Source organism: Populus nigra, chromosome 17 (genome assembly GCF_951802175.1).
Source record: "Populus nigra chromosome 17, ddPopNigr1.1, whole genome shotgun sequence".
In the NCBI taxonomy this organism is placed as follows: Eukaryota; Viridiplantae; Streptophyta; class Magnoliopsida; order Malpighiales; family Salicaceae; genus Populus; species Populus nigra.
The window spans coordinates 10,699,372-10,726,952 of record NC_084868.1 but is presented as its reverse complement, the minus strand read 5'-3'; the positions used below and the strand labels follow the sequence as shown (position 1 = coordinate 10,726,952).

Below are 27,581 nucleotides of genomic sequence, written 5' to 3'. Positions count from 1 at the left end.
TTGGGCATGTTTGGAGAAACAAGACCTCAAATTGATATCACCAACAACCGTTCTGGAAGTTGAAATTAGGTATGGACCATCATTGTCACCGTCGCGTTGAAACGTTCCATATGAGAATTTTCTGTCGAGCAGAAAATCATCATGCCAGCCAGAATTAAGAAGAATGCCCTCAGAATGGAATCACAATCGCTTGCAGAAAACGCTTACTTTATTTTTATTTATTTTGGACTTGCTTACCCGGAGCAGTTTGAGCTTTGAACAAGTTAAACCAAGCTTATACAACCCCCCCCCCTGTTTTTCTTCAGAAAAAAACCTTTTTATTCCTCTTCCAATTTTCATGAGGATTTAGAAATGGATTGTACCCGTGTTTTTAAAAAAATTAATTTTTTTGTATGTGTTGGATTTAATGCGCTGATTTCAAAAATAATTTTATAAAAATAAAAAAAATATTATTTTAATACATTTTAGAACAAAAAACACTATGAAAAACAACCGTAACTATACTTTCAAAGAAGCCAAATCATCATGAAATCTCCATCCTCCTTGACCTCGTAATCCCTTTAAACTTTAAAGGTTGCAATACATGCATTTCGTTTTTCGTTTGCATAAAGAGATCTCTTTGATTGATCAAATCCCAGAATACGAGGCCACAAAATCCAACTACATGCCTCACAGTAAACAGGCAATATTCCTCCCTGCTTACCAACCACTACAAAACGCATCCAGAAAAGTGCCAAATATATGATTTATATTCTTTCTTTTATTGATGCTTGTTTCCTAGCACATGAATGCTGCAATTTCCCTTTCAGCCCCACCTGTCCTCTTGGACCGAATTAGATACCGTTTGTAACACTGCAAGGTTTTAAGAAACAAAATCATCAATTTTTTTCTTTTTTTAATTTAAAAAAATTATTTTTTTAACTTTTATTTAAAAATATATTAAAATAATATTTTTTAATTTATTTTTTACATGATACATCAAATTAAAAAAAAATAATTCAAAGAATCATAGAACTCCAGTACAAAAAAAGGTCGAAAATTGTCAGTCGCTAGCCCATCAATTCCTGCACCCACTGTATTTTCCCAAAATCTAAAAGTTCTCTGTGTCCCATTCTCAAATCTCTCATTTATTTTTATTATGGGAATTTATCATTTATTTAAAAATGAGATCTTTTTCTTTTTTGAAAAATTAGTTAGATACATCATGGAGAGTTGGAACTCCCTTCGATACATGTGAATAGGTTTATGAATAATTATTTCGCACCTAAGGTTTTATACAAAAAAAAAAAAAGGAAATGCAATTCCGGATTTATTAATCATAAATCATCCCAATTAATCAATCATAAATGCGTCTAATAAAAATCTAATTACTGAGGCCAGGTATGAACAAACCATTCCAGAAACTAGACAAAAATTAAACAAAATACACTTCAGACTTTTAATTAAGAGGGGGGAAAAACAATTTATATAATCAAATTAAGATTGCTTGCAACAAAATACGTTCCCAGGTTCCAAAACTCTATGGGCAAACGAGAAACGAAAGTATTACTAAGTATATAACCATATTTAATTTATTTCCCATCCACAGAAAATCCTGATTTCCAGTATCAAACTCAACAACATCAACAGCAAAACTGATTAAAGAAATAGAAAAAGAATAACTAGAAAAAGAAAAGGACTATGGTAGCTGCAACAAATTGTGAGGTGGGGAGTGATTATACGGTGAAACGAGCGGAGACGAAGTCTACCTGGACAAGTTAAAGAGATTGCGAAAGAAACGAGAAAACACAAGACGAATCCTAGGATAAGCCCTGACGGTGTACAAGGATGTCTGGCGTAATACATCCTCCATGGTCTCCACGAATAAGTTTAGAGATCGAATGGGCGGAACGTAGAGAGTCAAAGGCACCGCCGAGAAGGCCACCGCGAAGAACAACTGCAGCATAGTTAGATCGATTGACTGGTCGTTGAGCTTTTCTTTTTTTGGTCAAGACCCAAAACAGGTTGGTTTCAGAGAGAGAGAGAGAGAGAGAGAGAGAGAGAGAGGGAGTTATTTATTATTTGTGTAGTGATTGTTTAGTTCAAAGGGGAGATGATATCACTAATTTGATGATAAGGATATGGAAGGGTATTTGAATGTTTGTATTTATAGTGGTGGTACAAGGTAGGTAAAGCTTATTTTGAATTATATTTTTAATTATGTTTAGATATGTTTTAAAATATATTTATTTTAAAAAACAATGTTAAATTTTAGTGTTTTTTGAGATGTAAAAACAATCTCAAAAATTAATTTAATATATTTTTAAAGTCTATAACTAAACTCTAACACTTTAAATATAAAATGAACAAAATGATTGGTGAAGAGTTTTTGATATTTTAATCAAACCTTAGTTAATAAACATAAACTGGTTATGATACTTATTTTTTTTAAAGAAAGCATGATGAAAATGTTGTAATTTTTATCTTTTAGAGAATATGTTTGGAAAACTTTTAGGATTTGTCCATGTGCACGAAAATAAAACATTTCAGTTTTTTTAGTTTTTGATTTTTTTTTGAAATTTTGGAGGAAACCGGATATTCTTAATACAAGATCTTTGTCTTATAGTGTACGTCTACAACCCGATATTATAAAACATTATTGGAAAAACGCACGAGGAACCCACAAATATTTTAAAATGCCCTTTGAAAAATTTGAAGTTTTTTTTTAATATTATTGTATTATTATATTATTATTTAATATATTTAGCTGGGTCAGGCCCAACCAAGTCGAGTTAGGCCAATAAAGGCCTAACAGACTCGACCTCTTTTTTTAGGGTGGGCTAGACCCGGCCTAGCTATATGGACCAAGTTGAAACAGGTCCAATCCAACTCAATCGGGTTAGGGCAACTGGTGGCGGCTCAACAAACCCTCCTCCTTTTTTTGGGTTTGGGCATGGCCGAAACGGGTTCAACCCATATGGTTGTTAGCCCGGCCCAACGACCACATTAATTATTTCCACTTTATGCAAAATTGCATGCAGTGACTAGGTGAAACGGGAAAGAAGAAGAAAAGGAGGAGGAGTAATATGAGGACGAGGAAGGGGAGTAAGTTACTTGGTGTAGCGGTGATGGCTAATCATGTTGGAACATCAACGCGAAGCTGGAGGCGATGTTAGTGGAGGGTCTGATGGTGCAGAAACAAGAGGGATAAGGGATTTGTGGTGGAGAGATGAAATTTACATAGGCTACTCTTGACACAAGGGTGGCCTAATGGTAGTCGTGCTGACAGCTCGTGATGGATATGCCAGTGGTGAGATTGTTGGTGGTTCAAGAGGCGAAGAGAGAGGGAAAGAATAAAATTGGCAAAAAAGAACCGGAGAAAAGATGATTTATATGAGGTAAAATAGGGATATTTTGTCTTTAATGGTGTCAAATCTCAACCCTTGATTCAGCCTTTAAGGATCCTAACCATTAGCTCAAAATGTATATAATGAACTGTCAATTTTGACAATTAAAAGTTGTTTGAGCTTGTCTCTTTAGGCCGGCACCATAGCCGTTGTAATGTCAATCGATCAGAAAGGACCATACCGAGGTGTAGTCAGATATTGAGTGATCATTTTCATGTAAATTTTGTCAAATTTAGTGGAGAGATAAAGCATTAAATGCCCCTATAAAAATACCCCATTGAGCAGTCCTTTCAATGAAAATTGAAGAAGAAGATGAACACCAACAAAAATGGCGTTGTTTTGGTAAAGTTCAATTTAGTCATTCGATTTATGATTTCTCTCAATTTCACCCCTGATTAATTTCAAATTTTTAATTTTATACAATTTTGCACCTGGTGAGCTTCAATTTCAGCCTCGGATTTTAACGCCTTTCTTATTTTTGTTTTTGATCTTGAATTTATGCAAATTGACCATTAAACTTTTAATTTTCTTCAATTTCACCTCTAATTTCATCCAATTTTATTCTCATAGTGCGGTGCCTTTTGTATAAAGGTCCTTGGCTGTGAATTTCTTCAATTTAGCCTTTAATTGACCCAAAAACTTTATTTTTCTTGTGATTTTACCCCTATTTTGAACCAATTGACTTTGTAAGAATTAAATTTGGTCTTATAAAATTCTAATCTTCTCAATTAAGCCTAAATTAGGCTTCAAAACTTAATTTTTACCGCTTAAACCCCTAATAAAATTAATTTGATCCATTTAAAGTATAATTAAGTCCTTGCACCTAATTAAATCCTTTAATTGAACCCAAATTAATTCTTAAACATAATTAAATTCTCAATCTGGCTCATGATTAAATCAATTTGACCAATTAAAAGTCTAATTATGTCCATGAGCTTAATTTTTATATAGATTAATTCAAAAATCATTTAATTTAAAATGAAATCTGCATTGTTTCTCCTGTTTTCGTACAAAGGAGTACGATTAGGCTTCTAATTTGTCAAAAAAATTTCAACTTGATTTTTTTTTTGTATATTTTGAATCCTCCTCCGCCTGCTTTTGTAAAAATATTAGTCTTTTTGTTATTATTTTTTATTTTTATTTTCAAATGAAAAAATGATAAATTTTGGGGAGTAACCCAAAAATAGTTTATGATGTAAAAATGGAGTGTCTAAAATATAATATAATTAGTTAAATTCCTGAAAGTTAGCTTGAGAATGCATTTAAATTCTTAAAGATTAGAAAAGAATTGCATGCTAATTAACATGTTGCATGAACTATGAATATTTTACTCGCACACTGACATATATACATGTTATGCTTGGCTCAATTAACAATGCTAGAACACGATTGCTCAAAATATCTTTATAAAAATTGAATTTATTTGTAGGATAGTGTGACATCAATTGGCATCAAGACGTCAATATTTGTAGAAAATGCGTTTTCATCTACTATCTGGCGCGAAATCGAGGCAGCGAAAAACTCAATTATATATATATATATATATATATATATATATATATATATATATATATATATATATATATATATATATATATATATATATATATATATAGACGTGTGTGTGCGTGAGAGAGAGGGAGAGGAGAGAGACCATATTAATTTACAAGGAGAATTAATTATTTGGGTCACAAGGGGTTACATACATAGTTTTAAAACTCTGTCCAGTAACTAGCCCGGTCTAAGATCTGGATTTTAGATTTTAACCGGGTCACTGGGTCAACTAGATTAATTTATTTTTAAATCAAAATAACATCGTTTTAGTAAAAAAAATAATAACAAAAGTCAACGGGTTTGCACCGGGTTTTGACTGGTCAACCGGTTCGCCGGGTCAATCCGTCAGGTCAGCCGGGTTATATCGAGTTTTTTCTTTTCCTATTTTTTCTTCAACCTGACCCGATTCCAGCTCCGAGTTGGCCTGATCGACTAGCCAGGCCGAACTGGTTTCAAAACTATGGTTGCAGGGGACTAAATCCCACAATTGAGCCTGACAGAAAAAATTCCTTCGATGAAATAAAATTGTAAATGAAAGGGAAGTTTATGCTTTTAGGTTTACGATAAGGTTTATGCAGTTAAATATTAAATGACATTTGACTCTTTCAGCTAGGAGACAGTGTGATAAGACTATAAAGAAACACAAGTGGCCGCCGTGACAAGTTTTTAACTAGATAAGTTGTACAACTTCTTCGTGCCCATTGGAGGGGTTAGCTTCCTGGGGGCGGGGCTTAGGCGGAGCCAGTGGTTTTTGTTGTCCCAGGAGCATTGGAATATTAAACTTTAGGTGAAATTCGGTATGGGATTGAAAAATAAAAGCTGAATTATTACATCATGAGTAGTGAAAATAAGAGCAGTTTTTTAGGATGTAAATACTGATATTTAAGGATGTTTTGTGTGTTAATAAATTGAAGAGTTAAATATCAGTGAAAATAGAAAAAAATAATTAAATTATTATTAATGACCGGTGAAGAGAAATAAAGATGATTTAATATGTATTTTGAGACAGAAGGTAGTGAGAGAAAAAGAAATACTTGGGAGGTTAGGTTAGGTTATATTTAACTACGCCTAATTAAAATTCCCCATACTTTTTTCGTAAAAATATGGTCTCTATTAAATATTACTATTAGTACTGGGACAATCGGTATTGTCAAATAATGTGGTGTAGAGTGATTTTGTAAAAGTATTTTTTAATTAAAAATATATTAAGATATTTTTTTAATTTTTATGTTGGGACATCAAAATTATTAAAAAATATTAATTTAACATTTCTTTAAACAAAAACTAACTTGAAAAGTATATTAAAAAACAATTTAAACACACCCCGAAAACAGATAATGGCTCAAAACATAGGGTTCCTTAACATGAATACAGGAGGGGAGTAATTATTTTTGTTTCGCTTTAGTTTTTATAAAAAAAAAATAACTAAACTGAAATTATTTTAAAAAAAATAAAACCAAACCGAAATCGATTCAAATCGACCAGTTTCAGTTTGGTTCAATTTTTTTGGACAAAACTCGGTTCAAACCTGTTTGGCTCGGTTTTTTCCGGGTTTTTTTGGTTTAGATTCGGTTCATTTTGATTTTTTTGGTTTCAGGTAAATCGAACCGAACCGGATGGTTTTTTCAAAATTTTAATCAGTTTAATCGGTTTTTTTCACGGTTCGGTTTTTTCAGTTATTGTTTTTTCAGTTTTCTCGGTTTAATCAGTTTTTTACTCACCCTTAAAAGAGACGTCCAATCATGGATGAGTATATTTCTCTTCCAAACAAAAGAAATAAAAACACTTTAATAAGGAGAAAATAAAATGTTACTCTCTTAAACACAGTTGACTATTTGGAGTTGTTTTTTCTTATCAGCCTGGTTGACTTTCAATTGTCTGCAATCAAGTTAATTTGAACCCATAAAACAGGTGTCCCCAACACATTTCTCATTAGGAGGAACTTCAAAAATAATTAAATACGATGGAATAAAATACAATAAACAATAGGGGTGTTGTTAAAAATTAAAAAAAGAAAAGAAAAGAAATTAAATTTATTTTAATAAGAACAAAAAACTAATCAATTCTAAAATATTTTTTTTCTTAATAAGTCCACCTTTTTTTTCAATAGAGTTCAATTGCTTTTGTACTTCCTTACACCTCTTTAGCATAAATTTATTAATCTAACCTTTATTATCATCTCCTCATTTCTCTTGTAAATACTAAAAAATCAGTTTTTATGATCCTTTTTTTTTTTGTAAGAAATGAAAAACACAATAACACATAGTATTCATCTCCTTGTTAACAAAAACAACTAAATAATATATGTTCAATTCATTTTTATTTTTTTTTATTATGAAGAGTGAATCACCTTAATTTCTTTTTTTAAAATTTTTTTAATTACATCCTTCTATAACCTAATTAGATGAAATTAGACTTCAAATTATAGTATATATGCCAAATTAAAAGATAAAGAGCTAAAATAAAAAAAATAAAAAAAATATATGGCTAACCTAACAACTGTAACAATTTTCATTCTAATCTAAAAGTTTATTTTCATTGCATTTCAGTCTCTGAGTTAAAAAGATAAGAGAGAAACTCACCTAAAAACAAGAAAGAAAGATAAAGTTATTAATTATCATGATTGCAATAGCCAAAATGATTAAGTTTGATGTCAAAAAATCCCATTTGATAAAAGAAGTTCGATCATGATGATTTTTGACCTTCATATTGCTTGAAAAAATAGATCAAAATCGAAAGAGAAATTTTTTAACTAATTTAATTTAGTGTTTTTGGATCAATTTAGGATGTTCTAATTTGAGAGATTGATTTAATGATGTTTCTAATGTGTTTTTGGTTTAAAATTGATTGCAAAATATTTTTTTATAGTTAATTATTCCTTCATATTCTTGTAAAATGTTTTTTTTTCTTCAACAATGATCTTGTATCAAAAACAGCATTTCATCTCCAAAATTTATTGCTGTATACTCATAATATAACTCATCAACCTCTTAAAACAAGTTGAAGAAAATTGGTATATGATTCGCTAGCGGAGGGGTAGAGAGATAGTTGAAATGAATCAATTTTGAGCTGATTTTGTTGGTGGGAGTCGTGGTTTTGAGTTAAATGGCTTATTGTTAACGACAAAGGCAGCGGTAGCTTTTCATAAACGAAAAAAATATAATGAAAAGTTGGTTGGAGGTTTATTAGTAGGTGGAAGATTAGATGACGGTTTGTATAAAGTTTGAATAACAAATATAATCCAGATAGAAGTATAGTCTGCGGGTGTTTCGGTGCGGGTGTTTTTTAAAATAATATTTTTATTTAAAAATATATTAAACTAATTTTTTTATTATTATTTTTAACATTATTATATTGAAATCATAAAAAAAAAACACTAAAAAAACATCAATTTAATATTTTATCAAGCTAAAATTACTTTTAAAAAACACTAGGTAAATAAGTTTAAGATCTGTCAAACACCCTAAGTGGGGAGCATCACCTAAGATACATAGAGATTTAAGATTTAAGAAAATGATAAATTTAGATACAATAATATATAATTTGAATAAATGATGTATTTTCATTGACTGAAATGAATAAGATTTTCAATTCTAAAACTTATTTCAAACAGAAGAATTCAATTAGTAAATCACATCATTTTAATCTATTTAATTAATTGAAATCAATTTTAGTAGAAAATTACTTAAACATGGTATTATTTTATTTATTTACCTCTTTAAAATAGCATTTTTTATTCAAGATTATCTTAAATATGGTATTAAAAGAGGGGGATCTATTCGGGCCAGGCCGGCTGTAGCCTTTTAAGCTAGAGCCCAAGCGACGACGATGTTGTTTTTTGGACCGTAGTCTAAACTTTATTTTCTTAAGATTTGTATACCATCACTCATAATATCTCTCTCTCTCTCTCTCTCTCTCTCTCTCTCTCTCTCTCACACACACACACACACACACACACACACACACACACAGAGTTCATGCTTCTAAAGATTCAATAGACTTCAATGCTTCAATATGATGTCACAAATCTTCAAAAGAATTTTAAAAAATGATTTTATTAATAGTGTAACCCTCTAAATTAAATTTAATTAAGAGATTTTAATGAAATTTAATGTTTAAAATCATTTTAAGTACAAAAAATTAAATCTCAAATAGAATTCAATTTCTAAAAATAAAAAAAATAAATTAGATGCCAACCCCTTTTATTTACAATTACAAAAAAATAGAGACTATTTTTTTCAAAATATTTATCTATCTATTTATTTTGTTAAGATATTTGAAGAAATAAAATAAATGTGATTAGAATAGAGATAATATATAAAATAAAATCAATTAAATTTATTTATTTTTTAATACGTGGATTAACATGTTTATCAATTGACTATATAGGAAAGGAAAGCGTTGACTAAGATAGGCTCAAGTCCATAGTTACAGGGATGCATTTTCGACTCTGTAACATTTTGAGGAGTAAACAAAATTAAATTTCAGCCCAAACCGCATATTAGAATGGACATCGGTAAGATTAAGATCGAAGCCCTGATCCGACTCTCATCACATTCCCTTCATGTTCCTGTCCTCTCTCCCGCCAACCTGCACCTGACAACCATATAAACTTACAAAAACCAAGTTTGAAACCCAGGGGCAGAGTAACGAACCCTCCCTCCCTCCCTCCCTCTCCGATGCTTCAGCATGGCCCTAAAAGACCACTGTATGTGCCCTTACAAAATATCTTAACAAAATCCCAGCACCAAAATCCAATAATAAAAACCCAATCTTTGTCTCAAGAAGGCACCAAAACCCCACAAAATCCACCAAACCGATTTTGTTCTGAAAAGGAGTATGGGCACATATGTGACCTCCTTTTGTCACAAACTCGCTCAAGGTCTCTGTTAAAGGGCCAACAAATTCATGCCCATATAATAAAATCTGGCCTACAAGTAATCCCTCTCGTTTGCCATTACCTTATCAACTTTTATTCGAAGACACAGCTGCCCCTTCTTTCCCGCCAAGTTTTCGAAGAGAGTGAAAGAAAATCATCGACTACTTGGAGCTCTGTTATATCCTCATTTGCACAGAATGAGGAACCGGTGCTTGCCATTCAGTACTTTTGTCGGATGATTGGCGAAAATCTATGCCCTGATGATCATATCTTTCCCAGTGCTACTAAAGCGTGTGCGATTTTGGGGAGATGTGATGTTGGGAAATCTGTGCATTGTCTGGTTATTAAAACTGGGTATGATGTTGATGTGTTTGTTGGGAGTTCCTTGGTTGATATGTATGCCAAGTGTGGGGATATTAAGGAAGCGAGGAATGTGTTTGATGAAATGCCGCAGAGGAATGTGGTTTCTTGGAGTGGGATGATTTATGGGTATACTCAATTGGGTGAACATGAGGAGGCTATGAGGTTGTTTAAAGAGGCTTTATTAGAAGGTTTAGATGTGAATGATTTTACGCTTTCAAGTGTAATTAGGGTGTGTGGTAGTGCTACATTGCTTGAACTTGGGAAGCAAATACACGGGTTGTGTTTCAAAACGAGTTACGATTTGTCGGGTTTTGTAGGTAGTTCTTTGATTTCCTTGTATTCGAAGTGTGGTCTTATTGAAGGAGCTTATAGGGTTTTTGATGAGGTGCCTATTAAGAATCTTGGGATGTGGAATGCTATGCTGATCGCTTGTGCTCAACATGCACATACGAAGGAAGCATTTGATTTGTTTAAGAAGATGGAAAATGCTGGGATGAGACCAAATTTTATTACCTTTTTATGTGTGCTTTACGCTTGTAGTCATGCAGGGTTGGTTGAAGAAGGAAAGAAATATTTTGCACTCATGAAGAAGTATGAGATTGAGCCAGGGACCCAACATTATGCTTCTATGGTGGACTTACTCGGCCGTGCTGGAAAATTGCAGGAAGCACTTTCGGTTATCAAGGGAATGCCTACAGAACCAACAGAATCTGTGTGGGGAGCTTTCATAACAGGGTGTCGCATTCATGGGAACACTGACTTGGCAGCCTTTGCAGCTGATAAAGTCTTTGAGTTGGGTGCTGTAAGTTCAGGTTTGCATGTGATGTTATCGAATGCTTATGCAGCTGCTGGAAGGTATGAGGATGCAGCCAAAGCTAGAAAGATGCTTAGGGACCGAGGGGTGAAGAAGGAAACTGGATTGAGTTGGATCGAGGAGGGAAATAGAGTTCACAAATTTGCAGCAGGGGATAGGTTTCATGTCAGAATGAAAGAAATTTACCAGAAATTGGAGGACTTGGGAGAGGAAATGGAGAGAGCTGGTTATGTTGCAGACACAAGTTTTGTGCTGCGAGAGGTGGGTAGTGAAGAGAAAAACCAGACCATTAGGTACCATAGTGAAAGACTGGCCATTGCATTTGGGCTCATTTCCATCCCTCTTGGCAGGCCAATCAGGATTATGAAGAACTTGCGAGTTTGCGGTGATTGTCATAATGCAATCAAGTTTATTTCCAAACTCTCTGGGAGAGTAATCATTGTGAGAGATAACAACCGGTTCCATCGTTTTGAAGATGGAAAATGCTCTTGTGCTGACTATTGGTGACTGAATTGTAAGAGATTCGTTTGGCCTTACTAGAATGTATTTCATATGTAACCATTTTCAAGACAACAAAACAAGGTGAAGATACATAAAAGGCACCTAAAGGTGCTCCTTTTGGCAGGAGGAAGCCCTTTTTCTGTCATTAACCTGGTCTGCGGGCTTGGAGTCGAGGAGCAGGAACTCTGGTTTATTAAGCGATTGAAGAGAGGTGTTACGTTTCTGATTCATCATCCTACCAGGTATTTCTATTATGTTTGTTTATGTTCATCTTTTTTTGAGGTAGGATGCTAATTTAAAATATAAGTTATTAATCTTGTGGAAAATCCTGTTTTTCCTTGCTTGTTTGCGCATGTTTCTTGAGTAGTGCAACCTGTTTGCTTTACGGTTTTTCTTATTTATTTCTGAAACTGACTGTCCAGGGGTGATCCACTGGTGTGTGATGGTACAAGCAGAAGCAATGCAGCACTGCTTTATTGTCTATTTAGATATTTAGGTAGTGTTCGGTTACTGATATGGGATTAAAGAGATGGAAATGATTGGAACAGAGAAGATAGGTTTCCTTGTCCGTTCTATTTTGCAAAAAGGATTCCTCTCAAATTATTCCAGAGACAGATTTATCTTATAGGTTTCCTTGTCCGTCGTCTCAAACTATTCTAGATATATATTTTTTTTTATAGGTTTCCTTGTATGTTCTATTTTGCAAAGAGAGATTCATTTTAGAGACAGAATTATCTTTTGTCCCAAATAAATTTTTATTGTTTAAGATTTTCTTTTAAAATAAAATGACGTGATTAAATTTTTAATGAAACAAGAACAAGAAAAAAAGAAAAGGGAATCGAAGTCAAAATGTTAAAGTAACTAGAAACGTTACCAGATGGTTGTCTGATGCTTTTAAACTCGAAATGGATGGCAAATTCTTCAAAGCCTGAGTGTTTCAATTGTCAGAGGTCATCTAGAAGCATGCTCATCAACCTCAAATACGTACATGGTTGTCAAATCCAATCCAAGAATTGATTAAGAAAAGGGTCTAATTAGGTAAGCTCATGAACCACTTAATAATTATTTTTATTCTAATTATATAATTTTTTATAAAATATTGACTCGATCAGATGAAACAAATTTGGTTGTATCAATGGCTTTAGTGGTGAGTTGGAATCGAGACTAGACATGGTAAACCTGGTACGAAAACGAATGATTCCTTATCTTTTGTCGCTACAGCCAGGAATCCATAACGAACATGATTCTTTCTATACCTGCTTGGAGTAATTATAAAAAACGTTTTGAGCCGTGAAATTGAAATGTGTGCAAATTGATTTGGATTTGGACATTTATATTAATAAAGAAACCCTGTTCAGGTTTGATCTTGTAATTTTTTTTTAAGTTGTTGTAATTTGAGAAATTACATTTTATTTTTTAAGTTTTATACGTGCATTAACACTTAGTATTTTCTAGAAAAAAAATTAATAATTTTTTGTATTTACAGATTTATTATTATATTTATTTTAATGACTAAAAAGCCTTAAAATAATAAATTGTCATTTATAATCTATAATTACAATAATGTTATCCATAATTCCATAAATACAAATCACATTTCGTGCACCACAGAATTCATAATATCTATGCATTTAAAGAAAGAAACACAATTCATTCATTCAAGAACATTGCTTTAATTCATGTCTCATGCGAAGTGACAATCTTGTTTCTATTCTTTATATATTAAAAAGCAATGTGCTAACATTTTTTAATTATTAATTATTAATCAGTAACTAAATAAATATAAATACAAAAAACTTAAATAAACAATTTACTTGGTTACAAAGAAAAAACCTTTTGAAGCACTCTTCAAAAGATTAAAAAAACTCTCTAGAGTAGCCAAACTCAAAATAGACAACTTTCACTGGTTTAAAAGATTACAATAGGAGTATTTCTTATTATAATTTTTTTATAACTATACTACCTTAATTGTCAAGACAAACACTCTGTTTTGTCTTCTATCGTAGTAGTTTGCCAAAACATCTAATGATTTTTAAACTATTGTCATCCTAACTGAAATATTTAGTTGCTAATAGTTAAGACATGAATTCCCCTTAGGAATTTGCAGGCTCTCCAACTCTCCAACAAATAATTCTCCTTGAAAATTCTCTTCACACTCCACTTGTGTGTCAAGAGTATACGCTCCGAAACTCTGTGTAACTCCTTAGTTGGTTTAACAACTAAAATAGTCAAGCTTTGTAAAAAAGAGTTCTAGTTGATGACAAGAGTTTCATGACAATTGTTTTTCCTCCAAACATGGATGACAATTGAGTTTGATTTTAATATTTTAAAATTTGATTGATTTTCATTTTATTGAGTCATTTTGGGTTGTTAAGTAATTTATATTGGTTTCTTATGATGTTTTGAGGTGTTTTTATTTGCAACCTAAAAAACCACACCCCAAATCTTCTAGCTTCTACATTGATGGCCAAATTTTGGGATGTTTTTTTTTTCAAAAATAAAAAGATAGAAAAAAATAAAAATAGCTCAAATGAGTGGGGCTGCCCCATAACCAAGCTCTTAGGCTTTCCTTAAGGTCTAGATATGCTAGTCCATCTAGGCCCTTGAGCTTAGTTAGGTCCCTTTTTTTACATTGAATATTTTTTTTAGTTTTATTCTTTAATATTTTATTGATTTTTAATTTCTCTTAATACTTTTTATCATATAACTAAATAACAAAAATGTTATTAAATTCAATGAAACTCATAACCTGACCGAGGTAACTAGTTTGGTAGGTTAACATCGGATTACCTAAGCTGATCTAATATGTTATTTCAATTTTTTTTAAAATCTTACTTTGAATATTTTTTAAGTCAATCCATATTTGTTTTTTTTAATCTAGATCATATTAAAGCCACTTTCATATTATTTAATTTAAAATCTAGATTAGATAACAAATTACTCAAAAGTTTTTAAATTTAACTTGTTAAACTGGTTTCATAATAATGTCAAAAAGAAAAAAAAACTAGAATATTATTTCTTACCTTCAAAAACTTCGCAGGAAGTAACCTAGCAAACACTAAGGCCGTGTTTGATTGGAGGAAAGTGAATTCCTGGAATTCACTTTCCTTGTTTTCCCATGTTTGGCAGCAATATAAGAAAATAGTCAAAGAAAACTGAATTCCGGTCAACATTTTAGAGCCATTTTATTAAAGGAAAGTGTTTTCCTTCTGATAAAAAAAGGAAAACACTTTCCTTTTTTCAGTAAGGCTCCGTTCACATATCACACAATCTCTCTCTCGTCAAAAATGTTTGGAAGCAAAAACAATTACAGAAACATTCACTGGACAATTGAAGTATTTTGCTTGAACAAGTTTAGTTATTTTTTTTCCTCTATTTCCTTTATATTTGTATCTGCTTCATAGATCTGTGTAAAAATTATAGCATTTCATTTCCATAAATTTGTTACCCATCATAAATTTTCCATAACATTTCCATAACACAGCAAAAATTCATCACGCAAGCCACGAAAAACACAAATTTTCCATGACAGTTTTCTTCAAAAACCACTCACATTCAGCAGTTTTATTCTAACCAAACAAACCAATTCAAGGCACTTGAAAATCCCCAAACTATGTTAATCAATCTTCCCCAACAAAAAGCAGCCCCTCCCTGTTACCCCATCCCCGGATCCAGCCCCTCCCTTGCTCTGTTTTTTTTTAACAGTAGCCGGGGGAGAAAGAGGAGAATTGGGAAGGAGGAGCCCTATTGCCCCTTGACACTTTGTCCTGCATCTGTGTTGAATATGTGCTTTTTTGTGCACAAATGACGAGAGATACAGAGAGGGAACCGGGGCATGATAGAAACCGAGAGGGAGAGGGAACAGGGGAAGGGGAATGAGAGAAACCGAGAGGGAACAGTGGGAATCGACCAAGAGGGAGAGGGAACAGGGGGAATCGACCGAGAGGGAGAGGGAGAGGGAACATGGAACAGGGAACAGGGGAATGGGAGAGGGGAATCGACCGAGAGGAAGGGAGAATGGGAGAGGGGAATGGAATTAATTTGATAAAGGAAGCTTTGAAGGAATTAATTTGATACGAAGTCAGGAGAAGGAAGCTTTGAAGGAATTAATTTGATACTTGTGAAGTCAGGGGAAGGAAGCTTTGAAAAAAGATAAATAGATTGAAAAAATATTTTGATGGGTTTGTGCGAGAGTTAATTTGATATTTACTTTGTTTCTAAAATGTTGTACAATGAACTAAAAAATTGTATATTTTAAAGTTTATGAATATGCATATCCCAATCATGATAATTTTCTCAACAAAAAAATTATCCAAAAAACCCATCAAAATATTTTTTCAATCTATTTATCTTTTAAACAAAACTTCATACCAAAAAAAAAAACCAAATATATAAGAAAAAAAATATAGTAATAGGTTTTACTTAAAAAATATTTCACAAGCTTATTTTTATATAATATGATATGACATATATAGTTATATTTTATAAAATAAGCTATGTATGAATATATATTATAATAAAAAAAAATTCATCATTATACTTTTTAGATTTTATTCTTTTATTGCAAGTGATTAAATATTTATATTAAATATTTTATATATATTAGATATACTTGAAAGAAAACTAATTCATTAATAAATTATTTTCCAGTTCATTTTTCATAACATAACCAAATACTGGAAAGTGTTTTCCAGTTCATTTTCTATAACACTACCAAATATCAGAAAATACTTTCCCAGAATTCACTTTCCCCAAAATTCATTTTCCAAAAGGAAACAACTTTCCTGCAAACAAACAAAACCTAAATGAGGATACTACTTTTAAAAGAAGATCAAATCACAATATTGAAAGACAACCTAGGAAGTAGGTAGTAGATCTTTTGATCTCAATTACATCCACATAATGATCAAAATTCAAAAGGGACATACCTCATAATACCGATGTTGAAAATATTATTATTTATAGTGGAGAGCCAACCCTTTCAAACCTGCCCTTGCTTATTTGAAAATTTGACTCCGGCTACAAGTTTTGTTCGTCGTAGCCTTTTAATTCTGTAGGTACAATAGAAGTAGAGTTTTCCATATAAAGTAATATTCTAAAAAAGCTTAGGCTTTTTTTACGAAGTGAGATTTTATTGTTCATCTTCTCACGTATTATTATAAATAGGTTATGTAAAATTTTATATTTTTTAATTTTGTTTTCAAACTTTTTTATTTGGTGATTTAGTCCTAATTAAAAACCAATTAATTTTGATTTCTCACACTAAGGTAGGATTGAAAAAAGAAGGACTACAATAAAAAAAAAGGTCAAACATAAGTGGCATGCCATAAGTTTCGTAAAAGATACATTTTGGTCCTTGAACTTTAAAAATCATGCAAATTATACAATTTTTGTATCTTAATAATTTTCCAATTCAATTTTAATGCAACATTTTATTTCTGTTATTTTTAGTCCCTAGTTAAGAGAGGAGAGAAAGAGGTCGGTGGATTCCGATGGTAGAGAGAGAAAAGTGTCGTTGACACTGATTTAGATCACCAAAATGAATTATATTTGTGTTAAATGGTTCCATTTGATAAAGAGAGTTTATATTAGGTGTTTTTCTACCTTTAAAGTTCGTGAAAAAATAAATTTGGGCTCGAGTTGATTTTGGTTTTTTTGGGGCCATATATAGGTTTATTGTGGTTTTTATGATATTTTATAGGTGTTATGGGTCAAAATAAGTTGAAAAAAAGGTTTTTGGGTACAAAAACTTAAGCACCAATTTTCTGGCCACCACAGGTGTTAGAATTTGGACAAATCAGACGACGCGTCGTCTGATTTTTTTTAAAAAAAATTAGGGCGAATGACATGTTGTCTTTTCCAGTTGTAGAAAACAAAAAATTAAGGGTTCAATCATGCAGACCCTGACAAAATAGGGCAAATTAGCTGGCTTGGCAGCAATGCCTAACTTTTGCTTTTTTCTCTGATTTTTTTTTAAATTATTGATTCTTTTTTTATGGTTTTTTATCTATTTTTTTAGATTTATATTTAAATCAGTACCCCTTCTCTCTGTCATTTTGTTTGGAGTCTTTTTTAAATTACGATTAGTTCTTTTAGTTATGCATTTAAATTTGAAGAGTTTTTCTGATTCATCTATATTTTTTTTATCTTTTATATGAATGAACTTTATTTTTGAAAAAAAAATATTTTCAGATAATATTTCTAATATATGCAGCCTTGTATGATGTTTTTTCCCCTTTTATTTTATTCGATCAATTTAATTTGTGTCTCTATTTCTATTATAATTTGCTTAAATAAAAAAATAAATAAATTTAGCAAACACAACCGGATAAATATCTCGTCTTTCAAGATTAAATATGTTAATTTATATTTATCTCTTAATTTTTTAAGTTCTATTTTCAGGTATCATTAATGACTTTTTATTTATTTATTTGCACACATAATTCTCGATTTATTTAATCACATGTATGCATAAAAATTTATTTGAACTTATATATATATATATATATATATATATATATATATATATATATATATATATATATATATCGTGAGGTTCCATGCTAGGCTATGATTTTGTTTGTTTGATTATGACCCTATAATATATCAGTCAATTAGAATACTCATACTAATAGAATAGTTTTAGTTTTTGTGCACATCGTAGTTCTTAATCCTAGTTAGTCGGGGGAGTCACCAATATTTAGTGACTGATTATCTCATTGTTTGAAGCGTTATAATCACTATATTTTGATTTTTTGACGAATTTTACCTCTTTATATTCTTGTTATGGCTTACTTGTGAAACTCTCTTGTAAAAACATAAAGCCAATCTTGTATATATTCTCATTATTATATTACATTGTAGGTATATATTGAATGTTATGCATTCATTAAGTTGTTGAACTCATCCTTTTATTATTTATTTTTTTTCAAACGTATAGCTTTGTTAATAGATTATTTTTGTTGAATTTTTATAACTTGTTTTTTATTTGTAATTAATATTATTTTATTATATCTGGTTCGTGTTTTTATTGAATTATATTATAATAATTGATTTGTATTATAAAGTTTATTATGCTATCAAATACTGCATAGAACTCTAGTTGATTTAAAGGGAAAGGTTTATCTATATGTTTGAGTTTGTATTGGTAAAGAACAGGGAGAGAGACCGTACATTTATGCCGGTTATTGGTCGGGGATCGGTTCGTGACAGTGACATATTAAGTTAAAGCAACAAGGCACTTTTTAATGCATATTTTATAGTATTTCAATATCATGAGGCTTAACATAACTGAGGGAGGTATATGCGGACTCCGCCTTCCTGTCCTGGGTTAAACATGGTTAGTTCAGCACTCCAAGAACTCGTGTTTCTCTTATCAATTTTTGCCCACTAACTCTCTGTTAACCTTGGTTCATAGGCTGGGTGCGTTTTCTTTTTTCCAGGTTCTTTCTGCTTTCATTTTTTTCCTTGTCAACTTGTTTGACGAACAGTTCTTTGATGTACTTGAACTTCTTGGTTATTTGATTGTCGTGTATTTGATGTTGAGGGTTGTTGAGTTTGATTTTTTTTCATAATTTGGAGCTTTCTGATAAAGGACTAGTAATATTGACTCCATCTGTTGGTTTTGTAAGATTATAGCCAATGTTCGCCGCTGATGCTGTTCTTTATCTATGGAGAAACATGGCCAAGATGCCTCTCTTTGTGTTCTTCAAGGACGCAAGGTATTGTTTCTGAAACTATTAGTTTAGTTCCTTTTGGTTACCAATGGACGTCAACAACATCCATGTATAAAATAAAGCCGATATGGACTTTGTTCGTTGTTGATAAATGTTTTTTTTCTTTGTTTTCAGGAGATCAGTTTCTTTCTGGTTTTTGAGATTAATTGTTACCTTATGAAAGGTTAACGATGATTTGATAAAATCTAACATTTTATTCCCTAATTGTTTGGCCAGGAGTGTTTTCAGGAAGGATGAGTTGGGGCTGGAAATAGCACAAATTGCAATTCCTGCAGCACTTGCTTTAGCAGCAGACCCTATTGCTTCTTTAATTGACACAGCATTCATTGGCCATATAGGTTTGTGCTTGCAACTTCTTCTTTTTTTTTTTTGGAGAAGACAGCTGCATGTATATAATAGATATCACATTATGGGAATTTTTATTTTTTTCTTTTTTAAATGATGATGGTTGAATATCACTACAAAACTATGAAGAACATCAATATATTGTGTTTGATGTTGTAACTAGCAAGATGATTCACATGCTTGCTAAATTGAATTGATATTTATTTCAATTGAAATAGTGATAACTACTACCAGCATAACAAGCACAAGGTATAGGACTTAGTTTCAGTTTTCATGTTCTTTTGCACAGGCCCTGTGGAGCTTGCTGCTGTTGGGGTTTCTATTGCTGTTTTCAATCAAGTGTCCAAGATTGCCATATTCCCACTTGTTAGTATCACAACTTCTTTTGTTGCTGAGGAAGATGCTACTGGAGGATTGACTACTGAAGACCATGAAGATGCAAAACTTCAAGGTGGTTTTGCTGTCAATAAAGAAATGGAAGAGCTGTTACCTCAAGCTGGTATACTTCTGCTATTGTTTTGCCAAGATGATTCGTGGTCTCTACTTAACTTTTCTATGATTTTTTGAATAATTCTAACCTGTGTAAGATGTTCTGTTTCTCTGTTCTTCTCTGAGCAGAGTCCACATACAAATCATCATCCGTGAGCAGTAATTACACCAAAAGGGAATATCAGAGAAGGCATATTCCATCTGCTTCTTCTGCTTTGCTCGTTGGTTGTGTTCTTGGCATAATCCAAACTTTATTCCTCACTTTTTCTGCTAAACCAATCTTGAGCTACATGGGTGTAAATTCTGTAAGTGCACTAGCTTGAGTGATATGAATGTTTGGTTATTATTCCCCATTTCTTTTGCACCTTCTAGTCTTTGCAGCAACTTGGCAATCCATATTTGTCTCTTGATGATTGTTTACTTTCTTATTATCTTGTTGGTGAGTTGATATGATGCTAGTTAGAGAAATTGCTTAAATATATGGAGAAATTGCTTAAATATGGTGCTGGTATTAAGTTTGTTATATGGAGAAATTGCTTAAATATATCTGCTTCCACCATGAAAGTTAACAAAGCAATTTTATGCAAGTTGTTTCTCACCACTTCATCAAACAGCGGGAAGTGATTTACCCAGCAATCTCTCTTGTTTGAACTTCAAATTCCGCATAAAGATTTTTTTTTCTTAGGAAGTTATGTCGTGTCTACAGGATTCTCCAATGCTAATACCAGCGGAACGATACTTGATATTGAGGTCACTCGGTGCTCCTGCTGTTCTCCTTTCCTTGGCTATGCAAGGGGTTTTTCGAGGAATTAAGGATACAAAAACTCCTTTATATGCTACTGGTGAGATGATTTCTCTTGTTGCATTCCCCTTAGTGTGTTGATAGCCGAATTAACAAAGCATAGTATGCATGGTCTAGTCCAAAATTATTGATATTTTACTTGTTGATATTTATGAAGTTATTGGAGATGCGGCAAACATTGTATTAGATCCCATAGTTATATTCGTATTCCGAATGGATGTCAGTGGTGCAGCCATTGCACATGTCATTTCTCAGTAAGTTCTATCTTTCTGCTAATAGTAGCATACACATTTTTTGTGGTTTCTTATCTCGTATTGTACTTAGATTGATGTCTGCAAATTGTATGGTGCGGGCACCATGATTTACGACTTGTGTATGGTTATCACAGGTACTTAATCTCTATAATACTGTTATGGAAATTAATTAAACATGTTGATCTACTATCACCAAGCATGGAAGACCTCCAAATTGGCCGGTTTCTCAAAAATGGTGAGGCATTCTTTATTTTTCTCCTGTGTGTCTGTGTGCATATCAACTGTCTCACTTTCCTATGGCATTTATCTGTTAATGGCTACCATCACTGATGTATTCTAGACTTTTCCGTGCTTCCATTAAGGGTGTCTTCTCCTCGTAAGAGTAATAGCTGCAACAGCCTGTGTCACTCTGGCAGCATCATTGGCTACAAGGCACGGATCTACATCAATGGCTGCATTTCAGGTTTCCTTGCAGATTTGGTTGGCGACCTCTTTGCTTGCTGATGGTCTGGCTGTGGCTGGACAGGTAAGAAATGTGAATTGTATGTAAATGTAATAACCGCATTGATGATTACACCATCACCTGCATTCACTGATAAAGAAGCAACTCCCTACTCGCCTGTGCATGAAGTTTTAAATGACCAGAAATACGTATACATCATCTCCAAAATTTGAACCAAAGCTCTTCGAAATTTTCTTGGGAAAAATCTTCTTCTTATTGACTAAAAGTTTGGTTTAATCACATGATACTTGCCAAAAATGAAAAATTTTTGGGAAGAGTCTTCCTTCTTCCAGCATTATCATAAGCTCTCTCTGCCTTCTGGTTCCAAAGTATCCTAGAACTAGAAAGCAGGGTATATCAAATTGTCTTAATGCATGCTAACTTTAAATTGTTTCCATATCAACAACCCTTCTTGAGAGTTGGGATAATTAAATTGCCTTTCCTTCCAAGTCTTTTACTCAATTTTTCGGTTCTTTTTGGATGTACATGTATAGTTTTGTTTCTTGGAGTAGCGAGCTAGCTTTAGTATTAAGTGTGTTTTGATTCTGAGTCTCTCCATGTGATCAGATGGTAATGGATTCCCCATGTTTCTCAGGCAATCCTAGCAAGTGCATTTGCAAAGAAGGATTATGACAAAGCCACAGCCACAGCTTCTCGTGTATTTCAGGTACGCTTCCTTTTTAACGCAAGTAGTAGTTTTATTGGAATGGATCAAGTGCTGATATATAACTAATATTAAGTACTCACAAATAATTTTATAATTTTAAATAATTAATCATTAAAATATTTATATATTGTCATGCCATCAGATAATATCGATTCCTCTATGATTTATATTTCATTCTCTTCTACTTCTTCCACCATCATTTTTAAGAATTGGTCAGTTTAAAAAAGTTCTTATCTAAAAAAAGACTGATAGAAAAGGAATTAAAAAAAAGAAGGGATGACTTGCAGTATGCTTTGGTCCTAGGTGTAGTGCTCTCAATCATCCTTTCAGTTGGATTACAGTTTGCTTCGAGATTGTTTACAAAAGACGCCAGTGTTTTGCACCTTATTAGTGTGGGCATCCCGGTATCTTCACTTCCTTTCTTCTGTCAACAAAAGTAGTGTATTTTCTTTCTTTCTTGCTCCATAGATTCTGGATCATTTTGTGAATAAAGATTTTCGCACTTTTTCCCATCAGTTTGTTGCAGCAACTCAACCAATCAATGTTTTGGCCTTTGTTTTTGATGGAGTCAACTATGGAGCGTCAGATTTTGCATATTCCGCTTACTCAATGGTATACTTTGCCTCTCAATTCTCCCTACTTGTTTTTCAAAGCTTAGTTTGGCTTATAAGAAAGCGTCAGGGAAAAAAAAGTTAATAATCTTACAGCCACCTTCCAAGTCCAGGATGTTTGGATTCATTTACTCTATCATCTGCATTTTGGCAATAGTAAATGTGAGTCTTCATGTTAAATTCTCTTACATCATCTTTTTTCACTTTGTGTCTCCTTGCACCTCCCAGGTTTTGGTGGCAATTATAAGCATTCTTTGCTTATTTACCCTGTCCTCGAGTCATGGTTATGTTGGCATCTGGGTTGCGTTGGCCACTTTCATGAGTTTACGTGCATTAGCTGGTTTTTTAAGGTGATAAATCATGTCGAAATGATAAATATATGATATTCAAATAAGTTATTTTCTACAATTTCTTTCATTTTACTTCATTTTCACTTTATACATCAACACCTGCAGGATAGGAACTGGTATGGGGCCTTGGAGGTTTCTTAAGAGCTGATTATTTCTCCATCGGTTCATCTAATTAACATTATTTCATATTCTTATCACTTTCATGGCACTTGAAAGAAGGAGCTAAAAGTACGAGTATTTATGGAGGATGGCTCCACATTTCTTCATTTCCTTCCGCCATGATTGATGTATTAATGTATATGTAATGTGAAAAAACCTTGTCATTGTTTATGTGCTTCCTTCATATCCATTTTCCAATGTGTTGTCCAAAGAAAAGGTTGTGGCTCCTTTTGCCATGGCGATGCCAAGGAACTGTCCGCCTATATCAAGGAACTACAAGATTCTCATTTGATTTCTCGACATTAAAGCGAAATGGATTCATTACCGCTTGATTTTCTGACATTATAAAAAATGAATGTCTTGTTTTATCCAACCTTATTATCTCGTCTATTATATCTATAATTGGGTTTTATCCATGTTGTAATTAGTGCTTTATAAATGCAATTCCTTCATTTTTTATTTTTATTTTTTCCTGAAGCAGCTTGCTCTGTCAATATTGATTTGAAGATGCCATTTTCAGAATCGAAAAGTCTGCCTTAAATTGTTAGGCATACATCTAATTCCCACTGGATAAATTTAAGTACCTTCTGTTTCCCATTTTTTGAGTCTCTCGTTGGGACACTGCTGGTGTACTAAAAGCATGGTTTCCCACTCTAGCTATCGGTTAGCTTTGCATGGATCAAGAAATGAAAAACCCTGAGCAAGTGCTAACGGCTTTGCCTTTTTCTATTTATCAGAACTAGATCATTTATAACTCACAAAACAAAACATGTCGAAAGGAAAGCTTTCATTCCAAGCAGGAGATGAAGGAGCTCGGAACCTTTCTTCTTTTTGTTTCGAGAGTGTGGTGTCTCTAGTTTGTTTTACTCTGCTTTAAAGCAAACTAAAGGAGTTAGGACTTACGAGATTATTCTACATATAGCTCAATGTCATCTGTGAATCATGCACAGAGAACACTAAAGAGGGGGAAATTGTTAGATAAAAACCGAAATTGTTAGATGTCATCTTTGATTTGAGAACTCGAGGTGAGATCATATAAACAATCTCCCCACTGCTCTGCCAGATCCCTGAAGAAAAAAGGAGGTAAAGTTAACAAGAATCGAAAAGGTACGTCGAAGCATAAATACAATCAATAGTCGAGTGCCTCAAAAAGCACGTCTTCCATACAGTATACTCCAAACTTAGGAATTGTCTTCGGTTTCTCCCCATCAAACATGCAACAACACACCTCTAATCTGACCATTGATAGGGTGTCCTCCAACACATTCTCATCCTCCAAAATTCATCTGCTTTAATTATGAAACAAAGCAGCCCTTCCCAGACAATAGAGCATCTGTGCAATGATTTGTGGTAACCGAGCACTTCCGGACTACACATAAGAAGCGCCACATGGAGTGGAAGCATCTTACTGTGCTAGTCATCAGTAACACCATCTGCAGTCTCCATAGAAAAGACACAAGTCAATCATTTCAGGGTTAAAACTTCCGAGCTGCACGATGCAGTGGGTTCATCGAGTAGCATCCTGAAGGAGCGATAAAAGCTGCTTCTCTAAAATGCGTCTCTCTTTCCAGCACTGCCCTGGCACATTTTAGAGCATTGAAAGAACAGATCACGCACATAATATTCTCTGGAGAGATGTCAAATTGGGGAACGTCACGGTGGATAATATGAAGAAAACAATCCTTGTCATGGCGCTGTAGGTTAAAATCAGCATCCCAGTCCTGTTTCCTACAGAAGAAAAAACAAACAAAATAATAACAAGTAGAGATTTATATTCCACCACCTTGGTTCTTCTTGATCTTTTGGCACTGTGCTTAATATGAGATATAGGACTGCAATTCTTCCTTTTTCTTTTTCAGATATTTATTGGTGGATGTTTGAATTTGTTATTTGAAGCCTTCCATCTTCCAGTTAAGAAAGAAAGATGAGGATACCAAGTCATTTGAGCCACTGAATCAATTCATGTCACCTCCCCCTCTTGAATTTGAATATGTAAGTGGGTATACTCAAAATGCATGCAATGACTGTGCTTTGTATTGTATGAATTCAGGCTTGTCAAGTGATGAAATATGTCATATGAATTCATTTAAAATTATAAAATTGAAAGGGTCGATCGAACACATGTTGAAACCACTTATTTTACAACGCAACTTTCAAATTGGCATGTATCTCATGGCTAAGATGACGTTGATAATTGTGAAAATTGATATAAATGTGAGTGTTACAATATCCAAGCTGCTACTGTAAATAGGAATTACTAGTTACATGCCCCGCGCGATGCCGCGGGTCAATTATTTTTTACATTTCATAAAAAACTAAGATCTAAAAGTATTACGTTTTTTTGCAAAGTTATACCTAAGAGTCTTAGGTTTAGTTGCAATGTCTAATCCAAGAGTAATATTTATAATATTAATAATAACATTAAACTTGCATGGCCTAAATTTAAGTGGGTTTGACTGCAATACCAGACCCAATAGCATTGGACGTGGGTCTAGCTGCAAGGTCGTGTCATAAATGTGTGATAATTAAATAGATTAGTTAAAAAGAAAAAAACAAAGAAAAAAAACCAACAGGAAAATAAAAACTAATGAAGAAAAAGAAAAAAAATATGAATTAACTGGGTTAACCCTTCAAACCAGGTTAACCCGTCATACTTTGAATTCGCATCGTGAAAGTTTGATAATTAAAAAGGAAAAAAAAAACAAACTAATGGGTTAACCCAGAATTAACTAGGCTAACTCGTCAAACCAGGTTAACCTGTCAAACCCGGAATCCTTGTCATGAAAGTTTGATAACTATATAGAAAAAAATTAACATTAACAATTAAATTAAACAAAAAAAATTAATTAAAAAAAACAAAAGAATGAGCCTTTTCACAGTGGACTGCACTGTGCAGTCCACAGTCAAATGCATAAAAACAACAAAAAAACAAAAAGAAAAACTAAAGGCATCAGCCAAGAACTACTTAGAAAAAAATTTAATATTAATAAACTAAATTAATTAAATAAAATTAATTAAAAAGAAAAAATAAAAGAAAAAAACCTCTAAGAAGAAAAAAAAAACTAAATAGAAAGAAATTTAACATTAACAAACTAAACTAAATGAAAAAAAATAATTAAAAAAAAAAGCAAAAAACAAAATTCCAGGTTAACCTGTTAAACCCGGGATCCATGTCATGAATGTCTGGTAACTAAATAAAAAAAAGTGAACATTAACAAAGTAAACTAAATGAAAAAAATTAATCAAAAAAAATTTAAAAAAATCCGGGTTAACTCGTCAAACCATATTAACTCGTTAAACCTAGGATCTGTGTCATGAAAGTCTGATAACTAAATAAAAAAAATTTAACATTAACAAACTAAATTAATCAAAAAAAAATTATGAAAATAAAAAACAAAAAAAAAAATTGACGGGTCAACCCAGAAGTAACTGGGTTCACCCATGAAACTCGAGATATGTGTCATGAAAGTATGATAACTAAATAGAAAGAAATTTAACATTAACAAACTAAACTAAATAAAAAAAATAATTAAAAAGAAAAAAAGAAAAAAAAATATTTCTGGGTTAACTTGTCAAATCAGGTTAACCCGTTAAATCCGGAAAACGTGTCATGAAAGTCTGATAACTAAATAAAAAAAATTTAACATTAATAAACCAAATTAAACAAAAAACTTTTGTTAGAAGAAAAAAAAATAAAGAAAAAAACAAAAAAAATCCCGAAAGGCATAAAAAACAGCTAAAAAAATAAGACAACTTAAAAAAAAAAAAACCAAAAACAGATCAGTGTTTTACTGTGGACATCACTGTGCAGTCCACAGTAAAACACTAATCCGTTTTAGTATATGTTACAATTAATTAAAAAGAAAAGAAAAAAAATTCGGGTTAACTCGTCAAATCAGGTTAACCCGTCAAACCCGGGATCCGTGTTATGAAAATTTGATAACTAAATAAAAAAATTAACATTAACAAACTAAATTAAACAAAAAAAATTCATTAAAAAAATACACAAAGAAAAAAGCCAAAAAAAAACCCATAAAGGCAATAGAAAATAAAAAAAAAATAAAAACAAAAAAAACAAACAAATAAAGAAAAAGAAGAAGAGAAAAAAAATAGAAAAAAAATAAAAACAGAAAAAAAAGAGAAAAAAAAAAAAAAAGAGGACTGCTCAG

The 27,581-nt window shown here is 32.4% G+C and overlaps 2 protein-coding genes and 1 long non-coding RNA gene across 9 annotated transcripts; 2 read left to right on the top strand and 1 right to left on the bottom strand.

Moving 5' to 3' along the window:
* Positions 1-523: 523 nt before the first annotated feature.
* Positions 524-2,229, bottom strand: LOC133677098 (uncharacterized). Its single transcript, XR_009835689.1, has 2 exons — positions 1,749-2,229; positions 524-852 (listed from the first exon to the last, which is right to left on the bottom strand). It is a non-coding gene; the product is annotated as an uncharacterized LOC133677098 (long non-coding RNA).
* A 7,182-nt stretch (positions 2,230-9,411) lies between these two features.
* Positions 9,412-12,263, top strand: LOC133676828 (putative pentatricopeptide repeat-containing protein At5g52630). 2 transcript variants are annotated; one of them, XM_062098587.1, is made up of 3 exons: positions 9,412-11,510; positions 11,622-11,739; positions 11,920-12,263. In XM_062098587.1, exon 1 carries the CDS (start codon positions 9,620-9,622, stop codon positions 11,501-11,503), a length of 1,884 nt encoding a protein of 627 aa, XP_061954571.1. In that variant the 5' UTR covers positions 9,412-9,619; the 3' UTR covers positions 11,504-11,510; positions 11,622-11,739; positions 11,920-12,263. The 2 variants fall into 2 exon arrangements, with proteins under 2 accessions (XP_061954571.1, XP_061954570.1); XM_062098586.1 differs by having other exon boundaries at positions 9,413-11,739.
* Positions 12,264-18,680: 6,417 nt separating this feature from the next.
* LOC133676829 (protein DETOXIFICATION 42-like) lies at positions 18,681-23,785 on the top strand. 6 transcript variants are annotated; one of them, XM_062098591.1, is made up of 14 exons: positions 18,683-18,836; positions 19,129-19,218; positions 19,450-19,571; positions 19,868-20,077; positions 20,197-20,372; positions 20,774-20,909; positions 21,027-21,123; positions 21,258-21,358; positions 21,486-21,649; positions 22,221-22,292; positions 22,580-22,696; positions 22,809-22,904; positions 23,132-23,253; positions 23,359-23,785. In XM_062098591.1, exons 2-14 carry the CDS (start codon positions 19,139-19,141, stop codon positions 23,399-23,401), a joined length of 1,536 nt encoding a protein of 511 aa, XP_061954575.1. In that variant the 5' UTR covers positions 18,683-18,836; positions 19,129-19,138; the 3' UTR covers positions 23,402-23,785. The 6 variants fall into 6 exon arrangements, 5 of the variants coding, with proteins under 5 accessions (XP_061954577.1, XP_061954575.1, XP_061954576.1 ...); XM_062098592.1 differs by having other exon boundaries at positions 18,683-18,919; positions 22,634-22,696; XM_062098590.1 differs by having other exon boundaries at positions 18,683-18,939.
* The last annotated feature ends 3,796 nt before the right edge of the window (positions 23,786-27,581 follow it).